We start from the raw sequence: 18,549 nt of genomic DNA, 5'->3' as shown, positions 1-18,549 counted from the left end.
GTCTTCCAATCCTTGCTCAACTCAACCCTGCATTGGTTCCCATCCTTACTCACATACAGGTCTATCCTGTAAAGTGCGGCCGCGTTTACCCTGCGCTCCTAAGCCGCTTTTTACTCCGTTTCCGGCCGCGTTAGCCCTTCCTGCGATCCCGAATCCCTTTTAACCTACTCCTACCGCGTCCTAAATTCCCCGGGCAACCCCTTCCGCCCACGGCATGTATATTGCATGCAAACGAGCGAATTAGCTATTCCCTAGCATCCCGTAACCCGTGCCCCGACTATCGCTATCTTTCCCTGCCGTTTTGTCGCGCGTTTAACCTGCAAACTTACCGCCTACCCTGACCCAGGCGGTAGAGGCATGGGTAAGGGTAGGTGGAAAGCTTTCCCCCAGCCCCCGCTCACCTGCCCCCGCCGATCATGGGTGCCGGTCTCCGTGGTAGCCCCAGTCCTCTCCCCTGCTCCCGAAGCCAAAAAAAAAAGCGAAAAAAAACGTTGCAGCCCCCCTCCGATGTCCGGACTGGGGCTGCCACGGAGACTGCAACGGCAAAGCAAAAAAAACGGCGAAGCAAAAAAAAACCAAAAGCAATTTTGGTTTTTTTTTTTTTCAAAAGCGACTTTTCTCTTTTTTTTTTGCTTCGCCGCTGTCAGTGTCCCCCCTCCTCTCGGAGCAGGGCGCGAAAAGCAGCCTTGCTCCGGGAGGAGAGGGAGACACTGACAGCGGCGAAGCAACGGCGAAGCTAAAAAAAACCAAAAGCAATTTTGGTTTTTTTTTTCAAAAGCGACTTACTTTTCTGAAGCCATCAGCAGGAACACGATCTACCTCCTCCGCCTCCTCCAGGAAGATGGCTGCCAGCACGGGGGAAAGCGGCCCCTGTGCTTTCAATTGGCTGCTCAAGACGTGACGTCACGACGTTTGGCGTCACAGCAGCCAATTGAATGCACAAGGGCCGCTTTCCCCCGTGCTGGCAGCCATCTTCCTGGAGGAGGCGGGGGAGCAACGATGCCGGACGAGGCGGGGGAGCAAAGATGCCGGACGGCTGCAAAAGTAAGTCGGGTCGGTCGGTCGGGTCCCCTTTTGGTTTTTTTCGCTTTTTTTTTGCTTCGCCGCTGTCATCTCTTCTCCCCTCCTCCCGGAGCAGGGCGCGAAAAGCAGCCTTGCTCCGGGAGGAGGGGAGAAGAGATGACAGCGGCGAAGCAAAAACAAAAGCGAAAAAACCAAAAGCAAAAAGTCGCTTCGCCGCTCCCTCCTCCCGGAGCAAGGCTGCTTTTCGCGCCCTGCTTCGGGAGGAGGGGAGGGGGGGCTGGCAGTCCCGACTTCCTGGTATCTGTCATTTCAAATGACATTTGAAATGACAGATACCAGCGTGGCCGTGAAGCCTTAGGCCCGCGCACCCAGGATACTGTATAGGCGCTCTATCCAGTAAAATGGGTTGCGCGGGTCTAAGGCATTACGGACGCGGTTTACATTTACATAAAATTAGTGTTCAGGATCGAGCGGTAGGTGAGCTGCACCGTGCGTGCGGTAACCGCGGGTGCTGTAGGCACTAACGCAGCTCTTCCTACCGCTCGGTACTGGATAGACCCGATAGTTCCTTCCTTCCCCACATTTCCTTCACTTTTCCATGCCCCCTTTCAAATCTGATTTACAATTAAATGCCTTTTCACTGAAGCACAAGGCAGTGAATGGAGTATCAAAGACCATAATAAACTAAACCCAAAACTCTCAAAGTCTAAGACAAAACATGCCTTAATAAATAACAATAAAACTGTACACATATCAAAATTCCATCATAAACAAATGGCGCTAATATAATTGAAAGATGAATGTAAAACAGACCCCAGTGTAAAATGCAACTCTTATCCTCTCTTTCCCCTTTCTCACTCTCACCCTATTTTTGCTCCCCTTTCCACAATCCTCTCTCTTACCCTGCTGCTGCAACTGCTGGGATCAATTTCATTAGCAACACAATGCTGACAGCAGTGATATCTGTCAACCTCACATAGCACATTCAGATAGGATTTAAAAAGCAGTGGCTTGATGCATGGGAGGGTGTAAAAAATAATGGTGCTTCTGCTTCTGGTGGGGGGTGGGGGTTAAACCCTATCCCTCCAAAAACATAAAAAATAAACACAAGGAGATTCAGCCTGTGGGACAAAGGAGGCAGAGCTTCAAAACAAAAAAAGCACCAGACTGACTTGGAAGGGAGGGCAGAGTGAAAAAGACATTTATAAAAATCTGATTGACTGCAATTCCATTATAAGACCAAAGCAGTTTGGCATAATAGGTTTAAAAAAAATAGCAGAGATCCAAGATGGCGTCTCAGGGAGAGGTCAGCATTTGATGAGCTTCCCAGTCTGACGATTTTTTCCTTAGAGAATCATGCCTCATATGAAGAGGAAGGGTAGGGTCCGAATGGAAACCTCTACACCTTCCAAACCTATCCCCTCCCAACCTACAATTGAGGGGGGTTTCATGCCAACAAGCATCTCTACTCCGGGAAGGGAGCCCGCGGAGGTGCAGGCTATAGGACATGGCCAGGCCCTCATGGGCAAACATGCATCGTTAACCCCGGGAGCACCCAAGACGCCCTCATCTCTGTACCAAAGCATACCTCAGTACCAGAATCGAGAGCCGCGGCAGTTGTTGGCCAAAAGGGGATCGATGTTGGAGGCTGGTCTTGGAGGAGTGACGGCGGTAGCACTACCTGTACCTGTGAGAGCATTAGCGGGCAGCATGGAGGCTGCGACTGCTGGAGAGGCAGGAAAGATCATGCCAGGCTCGAGCGGAGACTTTAACAACCAGGAAAAGAGAGGACGCGGCAGACGAATCCTCGTGGATAGGCGAGGTCTGCCGGCAGAGTGGGGTAAGACAGAGCCTTACTATGCCAAAATTAGTGAGACCAAGCGTGGTCACTCTGGACTCTATTTGGAATGCTCTAATTGCGCTAGAAAAATCTGTGTCTTCTCTAGTTACAGTGGTGAATAATACACAGAACTCGGTTCAGATTATGGAATCTTTAATAAAAGAGCAAGAGAAAAAGGTGAAAGATATGACTGACCAAATAACTACCATTAAGGAAGTACAAACAAAATTGATTCAAAGTGAAGATACTGCTGTAAAAAGAATTGAAAATTTGGAGAATAAATCAAGGTACTTGAATTTAAGGATTCTAAATTTTCCCTCTATTAATTTGGTCCCAATAACGGACCAATTTAAAAAATACCTGATTGAAATTCTTTCAGTGCCTATAGAGGCAATACCGCCAGTCTTTAAAATATTTTTTGCTACTTCACCAAGAAATTTGAGTGAATTACCACCATCAGAGCAACCTCAGGATGCGGGAATCGATCTTACTGCTTTCCTGGAAACTTCTTTGGAAGAGCAAATAGAGTTTCATGGAACGTTATTGGTCTCTTTCATATTTCCCACAGATAGAGATATGATATTAAGACTATTTCTATGGAATAGGAACAAGTTACACTTTGGACAAAAAGTCTGGATTTATCCAGACTTGACCAGAGCGACTCAGATTAGGAGGAAATTCTTTTTGGGCATGAGTCAAGAAGGTAGACAAATAGGTGGTCAACTCAATATCAGATACCCATGTAAATGTATATTAAAATTAGAAAATAATAAATATATTTTCTTTGAACCAGCTCAATTAAGGAATCTGTTAGATAGTCGCATAGTGGAGACTGGTTCTACCTAACTCACAGGTGTTATAAGAAGGATAAATTGCTTTTCCTCCCTATTTCTTCTTAAAAATCTTTTTTCTTAAGTGTTTGTCCTAATAAAATCTTGGATCTCCATATTACCCTATGTTTTTATTAATAGAAAAAGTATGTAGATTGTGTAATATTGTGTAAAAACTTTTTTCTTCTTTTACTTGGTAATTTGTCTCAATTTAAATGCGATGTGAGTTAACATGCTTTATGATACTTTTCTGTTTTGTAAAGATTTGGAAAATTGAATAAAGAATGAATAAATAAATAAATAAATAAATAAATAAATAAATAAATAAATAAAATAGCAGAAATAACCTGTGTAGGGAAAACTGAAAAAAAAAAAAATAAAGCAGTGGCTCCCACTTCAGGAGCTCATTTCCCGCAACTTCCATGGGAGGGGAGACAAATTATGTAGCAGTTGCTGTGGCTCCAGACTTATAGCAAACCAGCGGCCCTGCTTATACACCACCAGCAAATGCTGAGAAGGGGAGGGTGACTACATTAGATCAAAGGAAGGAGTGTTTATAGTGCTCACATTCCAATGTCTTTCCTTCACCGAGCATATTTCAGTAACTACAAAATTATAACTTTTACAATCTATAATATTTATACATATCAACTACTCAAGAGAATGAAGCATATAATGCTTTTATTAAGAGACTTGGCACTTACTATTCAGCAGTCTAATTCTGCATGTGAAATACAAAGCACAGTTTCTTACCGACATACATTAAGTAGTCATAAACGCCCTCTACTGTCATCATCTCCATAAAGTAGTTTTCATTGTGCTTTTTCTCCACATTTTCAGAGCGATTTGCATTATTCTTGAAGAGATCATTGAAGAGCTAAAAATATGAAAAAAATGAAGTCTGAAAACAGCCATGCAGACATTCAAAAAGAAAAAGGTTAAGTAAAACTAAAACCATCATCACTTAATACCTGCATATGAACCCAGTCCATTGTGGGAATATGAATAGATTTAATTACATTTTTTGTTCTGGCCTGCAAATTTCCCTTGCTCCTCCTATTCAAAACTACATTGCCATGAACTGTCATTTGTAACTAACCCAGGGTTTCTCCCAATTTTCAGACTCCTCCTCCACTGTCCCATCTAGCCCAGTCACTGCAGAAACCAGTGCATCCTGAACCAGTACGAGGCAGATAAAATATGACCAGAGTTCTCTCTGGAGGGCTAGCATCACTGCCTCCGCATTATTCCCAGCCTGCTTTGGGAACTGAATCCAAGTCCTCCTGCACATGTTGCAATGCTACCGAGTACACTAATCTACATTTCTATAAGTAGTTAGTACTTGAAAAGCAGCACCCATACTATCCAGAGGCACAAATGCCTAAAAAATTAGTTTTCCATTTCCAAAAAGGCAGAACAAGTTACCCTTTATTCTATTGGAACTTTAGCATGGAGTCAGCGTGTTTAACATTACCCATGACTTGTCCTAGGAAGGGGACTAAAGTTCAGCCATGCTTTAGAAAGAACCTCTGCTCATCATTGGCCTAACAAATATTTCACTTCCTAATCTCCATAAAGAAATTAAATATCCTCTGAATAAAACTTACAGCAGTTTTTAAAAAAAATTTATATGGATTCCTGTACACAAACCTAAATTTGAGTGGAGGAGCTCAGAAAAGATTTATTTTCCAAACAAGTTGAAGAAACATACTGTAGCGGCCTGGTTTGTCTCATTATACAGAGCAGGGGAAACCAGACACCACATGGCCTAGTGTTAGGAGACATAGAACTTGAACCAACTATCTAGGGATTTCAAGCCATTTCCACACTTCTGTGACTATAAACAAGGAATTATGTTCTCATATAGCGCTACCTGCTTCATTCAGATTTATTACTGAGTAGAGATTTACTATTTAAAAACATGTAGAAAACTGAACTAATCTTCAGATGACAGCTCAGTGAATTTGTGAAAGGTTGGAGGATGCAGCAAGAGTGTTTTTCTATTCCTCTATTCCTCTATGGTCAAACTGCCCTCCCTCACCACCCCCTCAACAGATTGTAATCAACACCTAAGTCGTTATATCCTCCATTTTTTTGTGCAAAATTGTCAAGACAGACCTTTTTACTGTTTTCTGAAGTGGGACTCAGAATCGTCAGTTCTGGTCTACTTGGTTTAGGCTTCGGAGATTCACAAGAGTTAATGAAGTTCATGATAAATAACTCTAGATGTTGTCCTTTCTGCAATGGACACAGTAAAAGTTAGCCGATATGCAATGAACCTTAAAAACTGAATAGTTATAATGAAACACAATCAAGTCTGCCAAGAAAAGAAGAATGCAGACAACAAATGAATACAGTATCTCAAAATACACCCTTCTTACCTCTTTAATTAGTTTCCCAGGGACAGACTTTATAATTTTCCCTGTAATTTAGAAGAAAAAAAAATGAGCCTATGTACATAGGATCTTGAATATGCTTGCCTAGCTCTGCCATTTTTCTGGCCCCTTTAAACACCATGGTTAATAAAAAGTATTTACTCGTGAAAAGCAAAGCAGCACGCTCAGAACACTTCAACAATATGTGAAAATCCATTTTTATCATTTTCTGAAGTGATCTGGAACAAGTAACCAAACACTCTTACTTTTCTATGCAGCAATCCATTTGATGATTTTTTTTTTTTTAAATGGAAAACAAAGTGTGAACAGAATTCAAAGACTTCAGAGGAAGCATAGGTGTCAGGGTGATCTTAAACCTGCTATTTGGCTAACACTGTCCAGCCAGTGTTGAATATTGGTGCTGCCTGGGTATGGTAAAACAGAGCCCCAGGAACACCTCCAGTGCTGCCTCTTGTATTCAGACAAAATTTAGCCAATGAGGCAGAGAATTTAAACCATCAGGGTTTGTCCAGCTAAGTCCAAAAATTAATCAAACATTTTGACTATGGACCTCATTTTGTATGACAGTTTTTAGTCTTTTATGATGTATTTTGTTTTTACTCGTTCAGTTTTTATCATCTCATATTGCTATTACTTTGCACCTCGCCAATGTGATAAATATGATTAGATAAGTAGATAAACTATAAAAGGATAGGGAACATTCCTGGGACGTGAATAGTTGTTAAAGGTACAGTAACCATTAATAAGAAAATGGTAAGCAACACCTCACATATAACAAACCGAAACACAAAGAGAGGTGCAGATATATAAAAATAAATATTTAACTTAGGTATAGAGTCAGTATCAGAAATCTTAATTCAAACTGAAGCTGCAGTCCTCCAAAGAGAGCACTTGTGGATAAAAGAGAATGTAAGCACTTGTAAGCTAAAGAGCGGGAGCAGTCTCTATTTTAAATGACAGCAAGAGCAACAAAGGTGCCCTAATTTCAATCTGAATTCACAGCGGGAGATAAAGTGCTCTTTTCTTTTCTGGAAGCACTTTGTTTGTAAAAGAACTTTAAGATAAAGATAAGTGTTCTGCTCTTTGGAGGAAGGCAGCTTTGACTTGAAATAAGCACTTTCAGTTTGCAAAAGAGATCAGAGACAAAGATAAATACTCTTTTTTTTGGAGATATTAGTTGATAAGTATATGTATGTTCTACATTGTTTAGTTTTGGTTTGTGTTTGGAAGGATTTATTTTGTAGTTTCACTTTATAAAATAATGAATCTATAAATGATTTGAATAATGGTAATGTGATCTGATAGCTGCTTGAAGCCCATTATGGGCAGGAGGCAGTGGATTACTATAATCTTAGTTCAGCACAAAAAGATTTCCCATACAGATTCTATACCCAAGTTAAATATTTATTTGTGAATATTAACACCTCTCTTTGTGATTCAATTAGTTGTTAAAGGTTCCAACCCTAATGGAGTAGAGTGGTTAGAGCAGCAGGCTGAAAACCAGGGAAGCCAGAGTTCAAATCCTACTTCTCCCCCTGTCGTCACTTCACTCTCCACTGCCCCAGGTACTAACTTTCAGGCCGATACGGTAAGGAGCGGTAGGAAGAGCTGCGTTAGTGCCGGGCGCACCCGTGGTTGCCGCACGCACAGTCCTCTCATCTACTGCTCGATACTATATTTAAAATGATTGCAAATGCAAGCCGCGTCCAAGAAGCGTCCGTGAAGCGTTAGGCCTGCGCAACCCATTTTACTGTATAGAGCACTATACAGTATCCTGGGTGCGCTGGCCTAACGCTTCACGGACACGCTGGTATCTGTCATTTCAAATGATATTTGAAATGACAGGTACCAGGAAGTGGACGGTTCTCCTATGCTCGAGATTGCCAGTCCTCTCTCCCCTCCTCCCGAAGCAAGGCGTGAAAATCAGTGACCCATTGTTTGGAATTTCGCACTCGTGCCAGATCGAAAATTGCTTTTAGCTGAGCAGCTGCATAATAGGCTTGTAAATCAGGTACCCCTAGGCCACCTTGTCTCTTGTGTTGATATAAAATGCATCAAGCCACCCTTGGTGGTCTATGACTCCAAATGAAGTCACTTTTTTTTTTGTGTCTTGCGCAGATAAGCAGGCGGCAGTAGCATGGGTAACGTAGCAAATAGGTGTAAAAATCTAGGTAGGATGTTCATTTTGATTATAGCGATACACCTGATCCATGTAAATGGTCCCTTATGCCACTCGTCCAAATCTTTATCAATGGTCCTGGATAATGGGGCGTAGTTAAGATCATAAAGGTAATTTAAGATAGCATTGATTATAGACCCCTAAATATTTTAAGGCTTTTTTTGCCCATCAGAAGGGAAATTTATGGGTTATGAGTTGTACATCGGTCTGGGATAGATTGATATTTAATAACTCGGATTTTTCCAGATTGACTTTAAATCCTGAGACGCTGCTAAACTTCATAATCTCGGTTTCCACACCTGCTAAAGACTGCATGGGGTGTGTCAGAGTGAACATGCCGTCTGCGAAAAGGGACAGTTTAAAACTACATTCCCTTAAGGGAATGAATCCCCAATATGTCGTCAGACATCCGAATCCTGGTAGCAAAGGGTTCTAAAAATAAAGTGAATAATAATGGGGAGAGCGGGCAGCCCTGTCGGGTGCCTCTCCCAATCTTAAATCTCTCCCCATAGCCCCCGTTCACTTTAACCATGGCTTGAAGGTTGTTGTATAACTGGGAAATTCATTGTAAAAAAAAAAGGACCAATATTCATTTTGGTTAATGTTTGAAACAAAAGAGGCCAATGGACCATGTCAAATATCTTTTCTGCATCAATGGAAAGGAGCGCAGCTGGAATGTTTTCCCTTTTTACCCACCAAACCAGGTCCAAATTTTCCTCACATTGTCGGCCACCATGCGCTGAGGCACAAATCCTACTCGATCTGAATGTACCAGATTCGGTAAATATTTAGCCATAATGCTAGTATTCGAGCCAGAATTTTTAGGTCTTGATTGATTAGAGAGATTGGCCGATAGGAGCTGCATAAAGTGTGGTCCTGGCCTGGTTTAGGCAGCACAGTTATGCCAGCGGTGTTGGATTGTGCATACAGGGAACCACTTATTAAAAGGTTCCATTAAGTGTGGGGCCACGCAATCCGAAAGTGCCTTATAGTACTCCCCAGGTAGGCCATCTAGGCTGGGGGACTTGCTATTTTCTAATGATTTAATCACCAGATTCACCTCCTCAACTGATATGGGATCATCTACGGTCTGTTGTTGTTCCAGTGTTAGCTGAGGGATCTCCATAGTTTTTAAGTATTCAGTAATTTCATTAACTTGAATCTTTGTGTTAGTGCTATACAGAGTGGCAAAAAAACCGTGAAACATTTTCTAATTTCCATGGGGTTCAGTGTAACATGGTCACTAGTATCTTTTATTTTTGTGATTATGCTTTGAGAGATACGCTCCTTCAGCTGGCGGGCTAATAATTTACCAGCCTTGTCACTGCCCTCATAATATTTTTGTTGAGTTCTTTCCAAGTTATAAGCTATTTGGGCGTCTTCTAATGTACTCATCTTAAAACGAGCCTCCGTTAGCTGTCGGTACACCTTAGCAGATTGGGATTGGAAGTGGTGTTTGGATAAGCGACTAATTTCAGCTAATAGTTGGCGCTCAGACTCCCTTTCCCTTTAAACAGCTGTTGCTCTTGCTATGCAATGTCCTCGAATCACTGCTATATAGCACTCCCACACACAACTCACGGAGGTCGATTGGTTGTAATTAATTTGATAATATTCAGACAAAGAGTGTGCTAGTTTCTGAACAAATGTTTCGTGCTTTAGTAATGATACATTAAGCCGCCAGAAAGACTGTCCCCCATGTCCTACCTGAGTTGAGATACCCAGCCAGACCATCCCCTGATCCGACCAAGTGATCGGTTCAATCTCGCTTTGTTTAACCTTTAAGATCACATAGGTGTCCACCAGGAAGATGTCAATACGGGAATATGAATTATGGGGTTTGGAATAGAATGTGTATACTCTAGACTAGAGGTTGGATTATGTTGGCGCCAAACATCTGCTAAATGCCACGTCTTCATGGTGGTATTTCACATAGCCCTAGCTTTTTGCCCCGAAGGGTGCTTGTGCTGGATGTTCATATAAGAATTATCAAGTTGCGTTTTGATAGTAAGATTAAAATCCCCTCCCCAAATGACATAGCCCTCTCCTGTTGCATTTTGAAGAGGAAGGAAGCTTGATCCTGAGTAGGCGCATAAACAGACAAGAGGGAATATACATCTTTGCCCAGCTTGATTTTAAGAAAGACACTTCTGCCTTTGTCATCAATGATTTGCTCTAGTGTGTCAAATAAAATGGAGGAAGATATTAAAATGCCAGTCCCGGCATATCTACTATCCTTCCCCGCTGCAGCTAAATATGTATATGGATATCCACGAAATGAAATCAGATGTTCATGTCTTTTCCGTATATGTGTCTCTTGTAGGAATGCTATAGTTATGTTTAGTCGCTTCAGATCTCTCTGAAGTAAATAATGCTTTCTGTATGTATTTAAACCTTTAACATTTAGAGTAGCAATTCTAATCATCATATCTCAAAAGTATAACAAATATAGTATATGAGTTAAGTATGGCTCTTGCTATGTACTTTATATTCCTATACCATTTGTAATACATTGCTAATACAGTAATGAGGCCATACCCTGCAAAGCACACTACCATAGAATTATGATGTTTCCCCTCCTTTTGCTGCGGGTAATCTATTCACCCCCTCCCCCCACCCTTTGTAATCTGCTTGCCTCCTGCTAAGGATCCCCGCATGGGGAACTCGCCAGTCTGCTCAAGAAGGCCCTCCCCCCAGCATAATAACTTTAATTCAAAAGTGAAAATGTAAGCAGTAACACTGGAAACCAGCATTTTATGTTTTAGTCTGCAGTGAATTGTGCCTTCAACACAAATCCTTTGTTGATCAAACCTGTGATTTTTGCAGTCTGTTTTTAAGTGTCCTCGTGGGCTTAATCGTTGTTCCTAATACTGGATTCAAATAAATCAATTCACAGTCAGCCCTGCTCCGACATATCTTCACGGGATGTCACCAATTTATTATTTGGGCGTCGCTTGGTCCGTTCTACCTTCTGCCATTTAGAGATCATGGCTTCCCGGGGTTTAGAAGCTGCCGTAGGAGGTTCCGGTAGTATAAGTGCTAGGCCTGCATCTTGAAAGACTGCTGTGGCGTCCGCCGTATTCTTCATCCTGTATGTTTTGCCTTCATGTTGAAATGACAGGGCAAATGGAAAATTCCACTGGTACTTTATCTCTGCACGTCGTACAGACTCTGTTACTGGCCTCAGCTCATACCTCTTTTTTAGGGTGCTAGTGGCAAGATCTTGAAATATAGCCACTTCCAGGGTTTTCCATACCCATTGCCTTTTCTTACGCGCAATTGCTAGTATTTGCTTCTTCTGAATAAAGCTAATGAAGTTGAGAATAATGTCCCGTGCTCTGTTTTCTCTGCGGGCCCCCAAAGCCCGGTGTGCACACTCAATTGTAAGAGTGGTAATTTCAGCTGCTCCTCCTTGTTCGCTCCCAGACGCTGCCTGTGTGAGTAGGAAAGTGCAAAAAGCTTGTGCAGTAGCCATACTGTCAGCATATTCTGAAGTTTCAGGGATCCCTCTGAGCTGGATATTGTGGCGCTGCGACCTATTCTCTAGGTCTTCAAGTTTCTCTGCAAGCACAGTTAGCTCCGATTTAGTCTCAAGTTTATTTTGTCAGATAATTTGTGTCAGATCTTTTATTGTCGCATCCTGATCATCAATTCTCATATCCAGTTCGTCGACCCTGTGCCCTAAGGCTAGAAAATCATCTCGGAGTTCCGAAAATGATGCAAGTAGTTCTTCTTTGTGTTTTTATTTTGGACCGGAGTTCTATAAACCAATCTCTCATAATGGCAGGTGCCCAGGGAAACCATCTCGAACTTTTTTTTTTTTTTTAGCAATTTGTTCAAGGCTCTTAGGTCTAGGATGGGACAGAGTCCTCCTGTTCTCTTTGGAATTAGGAAGTTCCTGGAGTAAAATCTCCACCCTCTTTGCCCTGGTGGGACAGGCTCAACTGCTCTGACCATTAAGAGGGAAGAGAGCTCCATTAGCAGTACCTCCTGATGTGCAACCAGCTCCCAAAACGGACTCAGAGGGCAATTTGGCGGGACACCCAATAGATTCAATTAGTACCCCTGACGGATGATGGAAAGAACCCACTGGTTCGAGGTTATACTGGGCCACTGATTCGTGAAGAACTGCAGCCTGTCCCGACAAGAGGGTCTAAATTCCCAAGCACAGGCGACTGGCCTTCGCTCCCTATGACCGTCATAACCCCGTTCCTGGAGTTGCCTGGGACAGCCACGGGAGCCTTGATGCTGTTGACGGGAGCGAGGCGGTGGAGGATAGTACTTTCTCTAGCGAAAAAAGACTTCCTCAGTCCCGATCTCACCGACCACCTAGAAGAGGACAGGTCTGGAGTGCTGACAGAGCTGTTGGAGGGTTTCATGGTGATCCCGTAGCTGGGCAACTGCATCCCTTACCCTACCCTTGAAGAGATTCTCCCCTGTAGATGGCATGTCAGTGAGTCATTCCTCTACCTCTGGTCGGAAATCTGAGGCCCGCAGCCATATTATTCTGTGGGCGCCGATTCCCACTGCAGAGACCTCAATGCCATCTCAAAAACATCCTAGGTCGCTTGGACTTTGTGTTTTCTGCACTCCAGGCACTTATGCACCCGCAACATGAAGGTGTCCTGCTGCTGTTGAGGCAGCTGCTCCGTCACCTTCTGCACCTGATTCCTGATTCCAGATGTCCCATGAGTATGGCTCATGAAGAACTGATAGGAAGCAATGCGGGCAATAAGCATGGCCCCTTGAAACACTTTCCTCCCAAGAGTGTCCATCGCTCTGTGGTCTTTCCCAGTGGGCACCGAGGAATGGGTCTGAGAATACTTGGCTCTCTTGAGAGCGGATTCAACCACCACTGACTGGTGGGGCAGCTGATGCTTACCGAATCCGGCAGCCTTCTAGATGAGGTAAACCCAGTCAGCCTTCTTGTTAATGGGAGGCACTGTGAGGGGGTGTTACTATATCCTCAGCAGCAATTCCTTAAGGATATTGTATACTGAGACCGCCACGATCTCCTTAGGAGGAGGATCCATGAACTGGAGGATCTCAAGCATTTTGTGCCTGGCATCCTCCTTTGCCAGTAACTGAAATGGGATGGCTTCTGCCTTCACCCTCACAAACCCAGTGAAGATTAAATCCTCAGGCGAAGACTTCCTTTGCTCTCCTGGAGAAGGGTCTGATGGGAGACCCTCATAGCTCTCTGAGGACTCTTAGGTATCATTCCCCCAGGGGTCATAGGAACTCTGATCTTCACTGTAAGCAACAAGGGATGGGGCACTAAGCACTCTGCCTTCATCCAGAGGTGCACGCGCCGGCATAGCTGACCTGGGTGGTTTCCTCCTGCAAAGAACCAGCAACGACCACCGTATCAGCAGGGGGAGGCTGCAGTGCTCTGATGGGCACCAATGATGTCCCAGGAACTGATGCCAGTTGGGTCGGTAATGCACCAATGAGTGCATTGAGCTTCTCCAGCAGCGGTTCCAGGACAGATGGTACTGGCTCCAGTGCCATCAGTGCCACAGGACCAATGCCCTGCATCACCCATTCCACCACCAGCTGGACTTGCCATGCCAGCGCCTCTTCTAATGTTGCCAACACCAACTGGGAGGAAGGAGGGGTGGCCAGATCCTCTTCAAACCCGCGAGGTGGATCGGCGACTGGCATCAGGACTGGTGGAGACCTTCGCGGACCCCTGGCACCGATGCAGGACTGGCGCTCCTCGCTGCGGGGTCGTTTCGGAGGCATCGCGGCATGAGCTGATGTATTCCCATGGCCGGTACTGTGCATTGATGGGGACCATACCAATGCTTCTTCGGCTTTCCTCGATGCTTGACCCGATTCTTCCCCAGTGCCAAGGCCAATGACGAGGAAACCAACATCCTCAGCATGGAGGAGATCAACGTTGGTCGGTGTCTGGCATCCCTATCCACCGATGGCACCAATGGTCTCCGCCAATATCGTTGTCTCAGTGTCCATCGGTGAGGCTCCGAGGTTCTTCGATGCTGATGGCTCGGTCTTCCTTGGCCCGATATGCTATTCCATCTTTCTTATCAAGCCAAAAAGGACGACCTTTCGGCGTCATTTGTGTGCATAAGCGGCAAACCAGGACATCATGTAATGCCCCCAGGTAGAGGACACATTCTCATGGGAGTTTGTAATGGACATGGTCCTCGGGCACTGAGGGCATCACTGAAAACCAGACATAACCATGACAGGCCAAAACTAAAGTGATGCAAAATCAAATTCAATGGCAGCGAGCATCGATGGCCGGTGGGCACCAAGGCACCGCCATGGGGGAATCGACCATGAAGGAAACTTATTCAGAAGTGTCGAAAACCCTGACTATGAACACTACTGTGAAGCACAGAAAAGGACCCGGCGTCTAACACTATGAAGAAAACCCATGAAAAAATGCGAGAAAAAAAGTTTTCCCACAAAGGCCAAAAAAAAGCCAAAGTGAGCTCATCACACTGTGATGCTTACAGCTGGAGAGAGACCCTGCGTGGACATGTGGTATGCTGGGCATGCTCAGTGTGCCAAGTCAAAGTTCTAGAAACTATGACATAAGTTTTCCTGTGTCAGGGCTCCATCTGATGATGTCACCCATTTATGAGGACTACCATCCTGCCTGTCCTCAGAGAACATACAACAGGGACATACAACAAATCAGTGCAGCAGAAGCGTCAAGCATTTCAGAAGCCATCCCGACTTTCTTCCATGTTCTGCCAGCTTTTCCCTGATCTCCTCCCCCACAAATTTAAGTGAAGGGCAACATATATGACCCAATGAGATTACTAAACATGCAAAGAACAGATTTGCTCAGAACAGCAGTGTAACAGGACTCTTCATACCACCACAGCATAAGAGGATATGAAAAAAAAAAACAAACTAGAATCTTTGTTGGTTGTGATACAAGTTATTGCACCAGAAAAACATTTTAGTAACTAGATTTCAGTACTACAATGACTTCTTTTTTAGATGTGACTTATGTGGTCTTGAAAAGTCATGTACTACATCTTTTCTTATGGTGCAGTAAAAGGCATCACAGCTTACAAAACAAATCTAATTTTCTCCATGACCAATATGGCTATAGAATTTTGCGCTAAACCTCCCCCATCCACCACACTGAATTGTGCACCTATTGATGTAAAAAGTCGAGATACACCACGAGCATTTATATATGCTGTGTGAAACAGCATACGAAATCATAGGCCCAATCCTGGTAAAAGAAAGAGAATGGCAAAATTCCTCAAGACAACCTTCCAGTATTATGAAACATTATCCAGGACACAGATTCACATAGCAAAGGAGACTGATTTTGAAAAGCACAGAATAATACCCTTCTACACTCATACCAACTGACAAGAAATAAAATAGTACACTGACTGCCCTCTGAAACATGGTTTGAACAAACACCAGTCTGTGTGCAGGAGATACAGACATACATCCAGCTGTGGTCACAGGCGTGTCACCACACATTTTTCAGACATTTCCTTTCTCTAGAGTGGAAAAGTACAAAAACCTCAGACTTGAGTCAGCATTTGCTTTATTTAGATTCCAAATGTTCAAAGTAGTTCAACAGATTTTGAAATCAGAGAAACTGACAAAACAATTTTATGCAGAGAACTGCATTATCCAGATTTTTGATATATAAATAGGGCTTCTGGTATTAGGTATTTATCAAATGTAAACTGAAGTGTTTATTTTTCAGCTATTTAGAAGCTGCTGGAGGATACTAAAAATCAGTCTTTTTTAGTGTTGTCACAATGCAGGTACATTTAACAGGTAATTATTTCAGAATTTCAACATAATCTCACAATGTTCAAACGCTCCCCTTGACAGCACATCCTCCATATACCCAGTCATAATAGGGCTTGAATGTGACTGCAAACACATGACTCTCAAAAAGAGAAAGCTGAAAAGAAAGAGAAAAAGCTAAGACTTGGTGAGAAAATGATGCACTACTCCTTTTTGGGTTCTGGAAGCTATTTTGGTTTTATTGTTCGAGATTATGCTGAATAAAGGTACATTCACTTGTTGTTTCACTTTGGTTTGTTTTTGTCTGGGAGCACTTTGTTGGTACTGGATAAGATTCTTGAACTGTGCCAGGTAAAGCACAGTTCTGTCAGCAACTCCAGCACTCACATCCCCTTCAAGGCCTGCCTCTTCCACAACTTACTTCACAGCCCCAGCACTCACATTCCCTTCAAGCCTGGTCCCCTGTCATACAACCCAGCACTTAAACCCCCCTTTATAGATCACGCCACCCTTCAGGGCCCTAGCATATAATTCCCTTCCCCCAGTTTCATAGTCTGACCATCGAACTCCTTTACAACTCCAGTATACTTACATCCCTTTCACAGCCAGCTTGGCTTATCTGCTGCCACAGTCCCCGCTCCGGCTGAAAAACCAGTCGAGCTGCTCATAGGTCTGGAGGCTACATGGATGGGCAGCCCCCTCTGTGGCTACCAGTCCCACTCAGGACCTGCTGGGTTGCTCACAGCCTCAGAGGCTCCACTGCATCATCGGATGGAGTCCGGCACAGAAACATTTTGTCAAAGTTTCTAGAACTTCGACTGGCACACTGAGCATACCTAGCATGCCACTATCTGTGCTTCCATGCGGGGTCCCTCTTCAGTCTCATAATACAGAATTCGCAAGTGAAAAATAAAATAAAACAAAAGGAGAACCCAACTCTGCGGGGTGGCGGGTGGTTTTCCTGATGGCTAACATCCTGTTATCCTAGGAGAACACCTGTTACAGGTAAGCAACTCTTTCTCCTAGGACAAGAAGGATGGTAGTCCTCACAGATGGGTGAATACCAAGCTATAGGCTGCTCCTGGATACAACAATGAATGGTGCTGATCTTGTGTTATCAGATTAGGGGAGGTTCCCAGACTGATGGGCTCCCTGACCGACATGTCCTGAAGGAGCGGAAACCAGACCTGTCTGGGCCAGTATGGGATCAGGATGCCCAGAGATACCATTTTGAACTTTTCCCTCTGCAGGAATTTGTACAACGCTCTGAGATCGAGAATGGGGCGTAGACCCCAGTTCGCTTTGGTATCAGGAAATACCTTGAATAGAACTCTCGGCCCTGTTGGCAGAGGGGAACAGGTTCTACCGCTCCTGCCATTACAAGGGCAGAGAGCTCCCTAAGAAGTATTTCCTGCTGGGAGGACGAACCCCATGACAGAAAAAAAACAAAGAACCAGTAAGAAAATATGGAGAAAAAAAAACACACTCTGAAGAGTTCCATCACCGCAATGCAACTTCTTCGTGGAAAAAAAAAGAGAGACTGAAGAGGGACCCTACATGGATGCATGGACAGAGGCATGCTGGGTATGCTCAGTGTGCCAGTCAAAGTTCTAGAACTTTGACAAAGGATTTCCGTGCCGGGCTCCATCCGATGACGTCATCTATCTGTGAGGACTACCATCCTGCTTGTCCTAGGAAAACTGAAATCAGGTGACTCAGATAATTTCCAATCCAATCTATTTACATTCAACCTGTGTGGTTCCCATACTCCAGTTCTGTTCTTGAAAGTATAGGAATTGTGCAAGCTCCAATCCACTGAAAGTCACTTATTTAGGACTGCAGCAGCTGATAGTGCTAAACCAAATGAAGAGTGTCAGGATGAGGTCAGATCCCAGTGCTTATTGGTTAAAACCGAAAGCTCTGATTTTCTTGTGAGGGGGAAGGGAAGGGGGAGGTTATCGGTTTTAACAATTCATCAGAAATTCTACATAGAACTGCTTTTCTCTAGGAATTTGGTTTCAGTGACTGTATTGAAGAACAAACTATGCCCAGCCATGCTGCCCACACTGATTTTATAATTAAATGAATCCTGCACAAAATATTTGGGCTTCCACTGAGCATACATCAGGTAATACTGCTTAAGTTGTTACAGCAAGTCATGTAACCACATTAACCTAGAGCTAATGCAACGGACAATGTCAGGTAGCTCATAACCTGTAATATTTCTTTTGATATCTTGCTATTTTTTGTCCTGTACTATGATTTTATTATGCTTTACATCAGGGCTGGTGTTTCCATTAGGCAAACTAGGTGGTTGCCTAGAGCGCCAAAATTTGGGGAGCAGCAAAATCCTGCCAGTGCATTGATGGGGTGCTTTGCCAGATTCAATACCGCTAAAGAAGGAAGCACTCTGCTGGAGCCACTGCCATCGGTAGGAGGGATTTCTGTGCTGGAGCTCCCACCAATATGTAAATTGAAGAGGGAGCCATGACCAGAGGTTCGCCTAGCATGTCAAATACTCTT

The 18,549-nt window shown here is 43.8% G+C and overlaps 1 protein-coding gene across 4 annotated transcripts in view; it reads right to left on the bottom strand.

Moving 5' to 3' along the window:
* SNX14 (sorting nexin 14) overlaps window positions 1-18,549 on the bottom strand; it is a 271,117-nt gene that overhangs the window by 48,514 nt on the left and 204,054 nt on the right. For all 4 annotated transcript variants that reach the window (XM_029595485.1, XM_029595488.1, XM_029595486.1 and 1 more), the window contains 3 exons: window positions 6,075-6,115; window positions 5,812-5,931; window positions 4,447-4,570 (listed from right to left, as the gene is read on the bottom strand). In XM_029595485.1, the coding sequence (XP_029451345.1) occupies window positions 4,447-4,570; window positions 5,812-5,931; window positions 6,075-6,115 (285 nt within the window). The remainder of the gene's footprint in view (window positions 1-4,446; window positions 4,571-5,811; window positions 5,932-6,074; window positions 6,116-18,549) is intronic.

Source organism: Rhinatrema bivittatum, chromosome 3 (genome assembly GCF_901001135.1).
Source record: "Rhinatrema bivittatum chromosome 3, aRhiBiv1.1, whole genome shotgun sequence".
In the NCBI taxonomy this organism is placed as follows: Eukaryota; Metazoa; Chordata; class Amphibia; order Gymnophiona; family Rhinatrematidae; genus Rhinatrema; species Rhinatrema bivittatum.
This window is presented reverse-complemented; position numbering and strand designations above follow the sequence as displayed.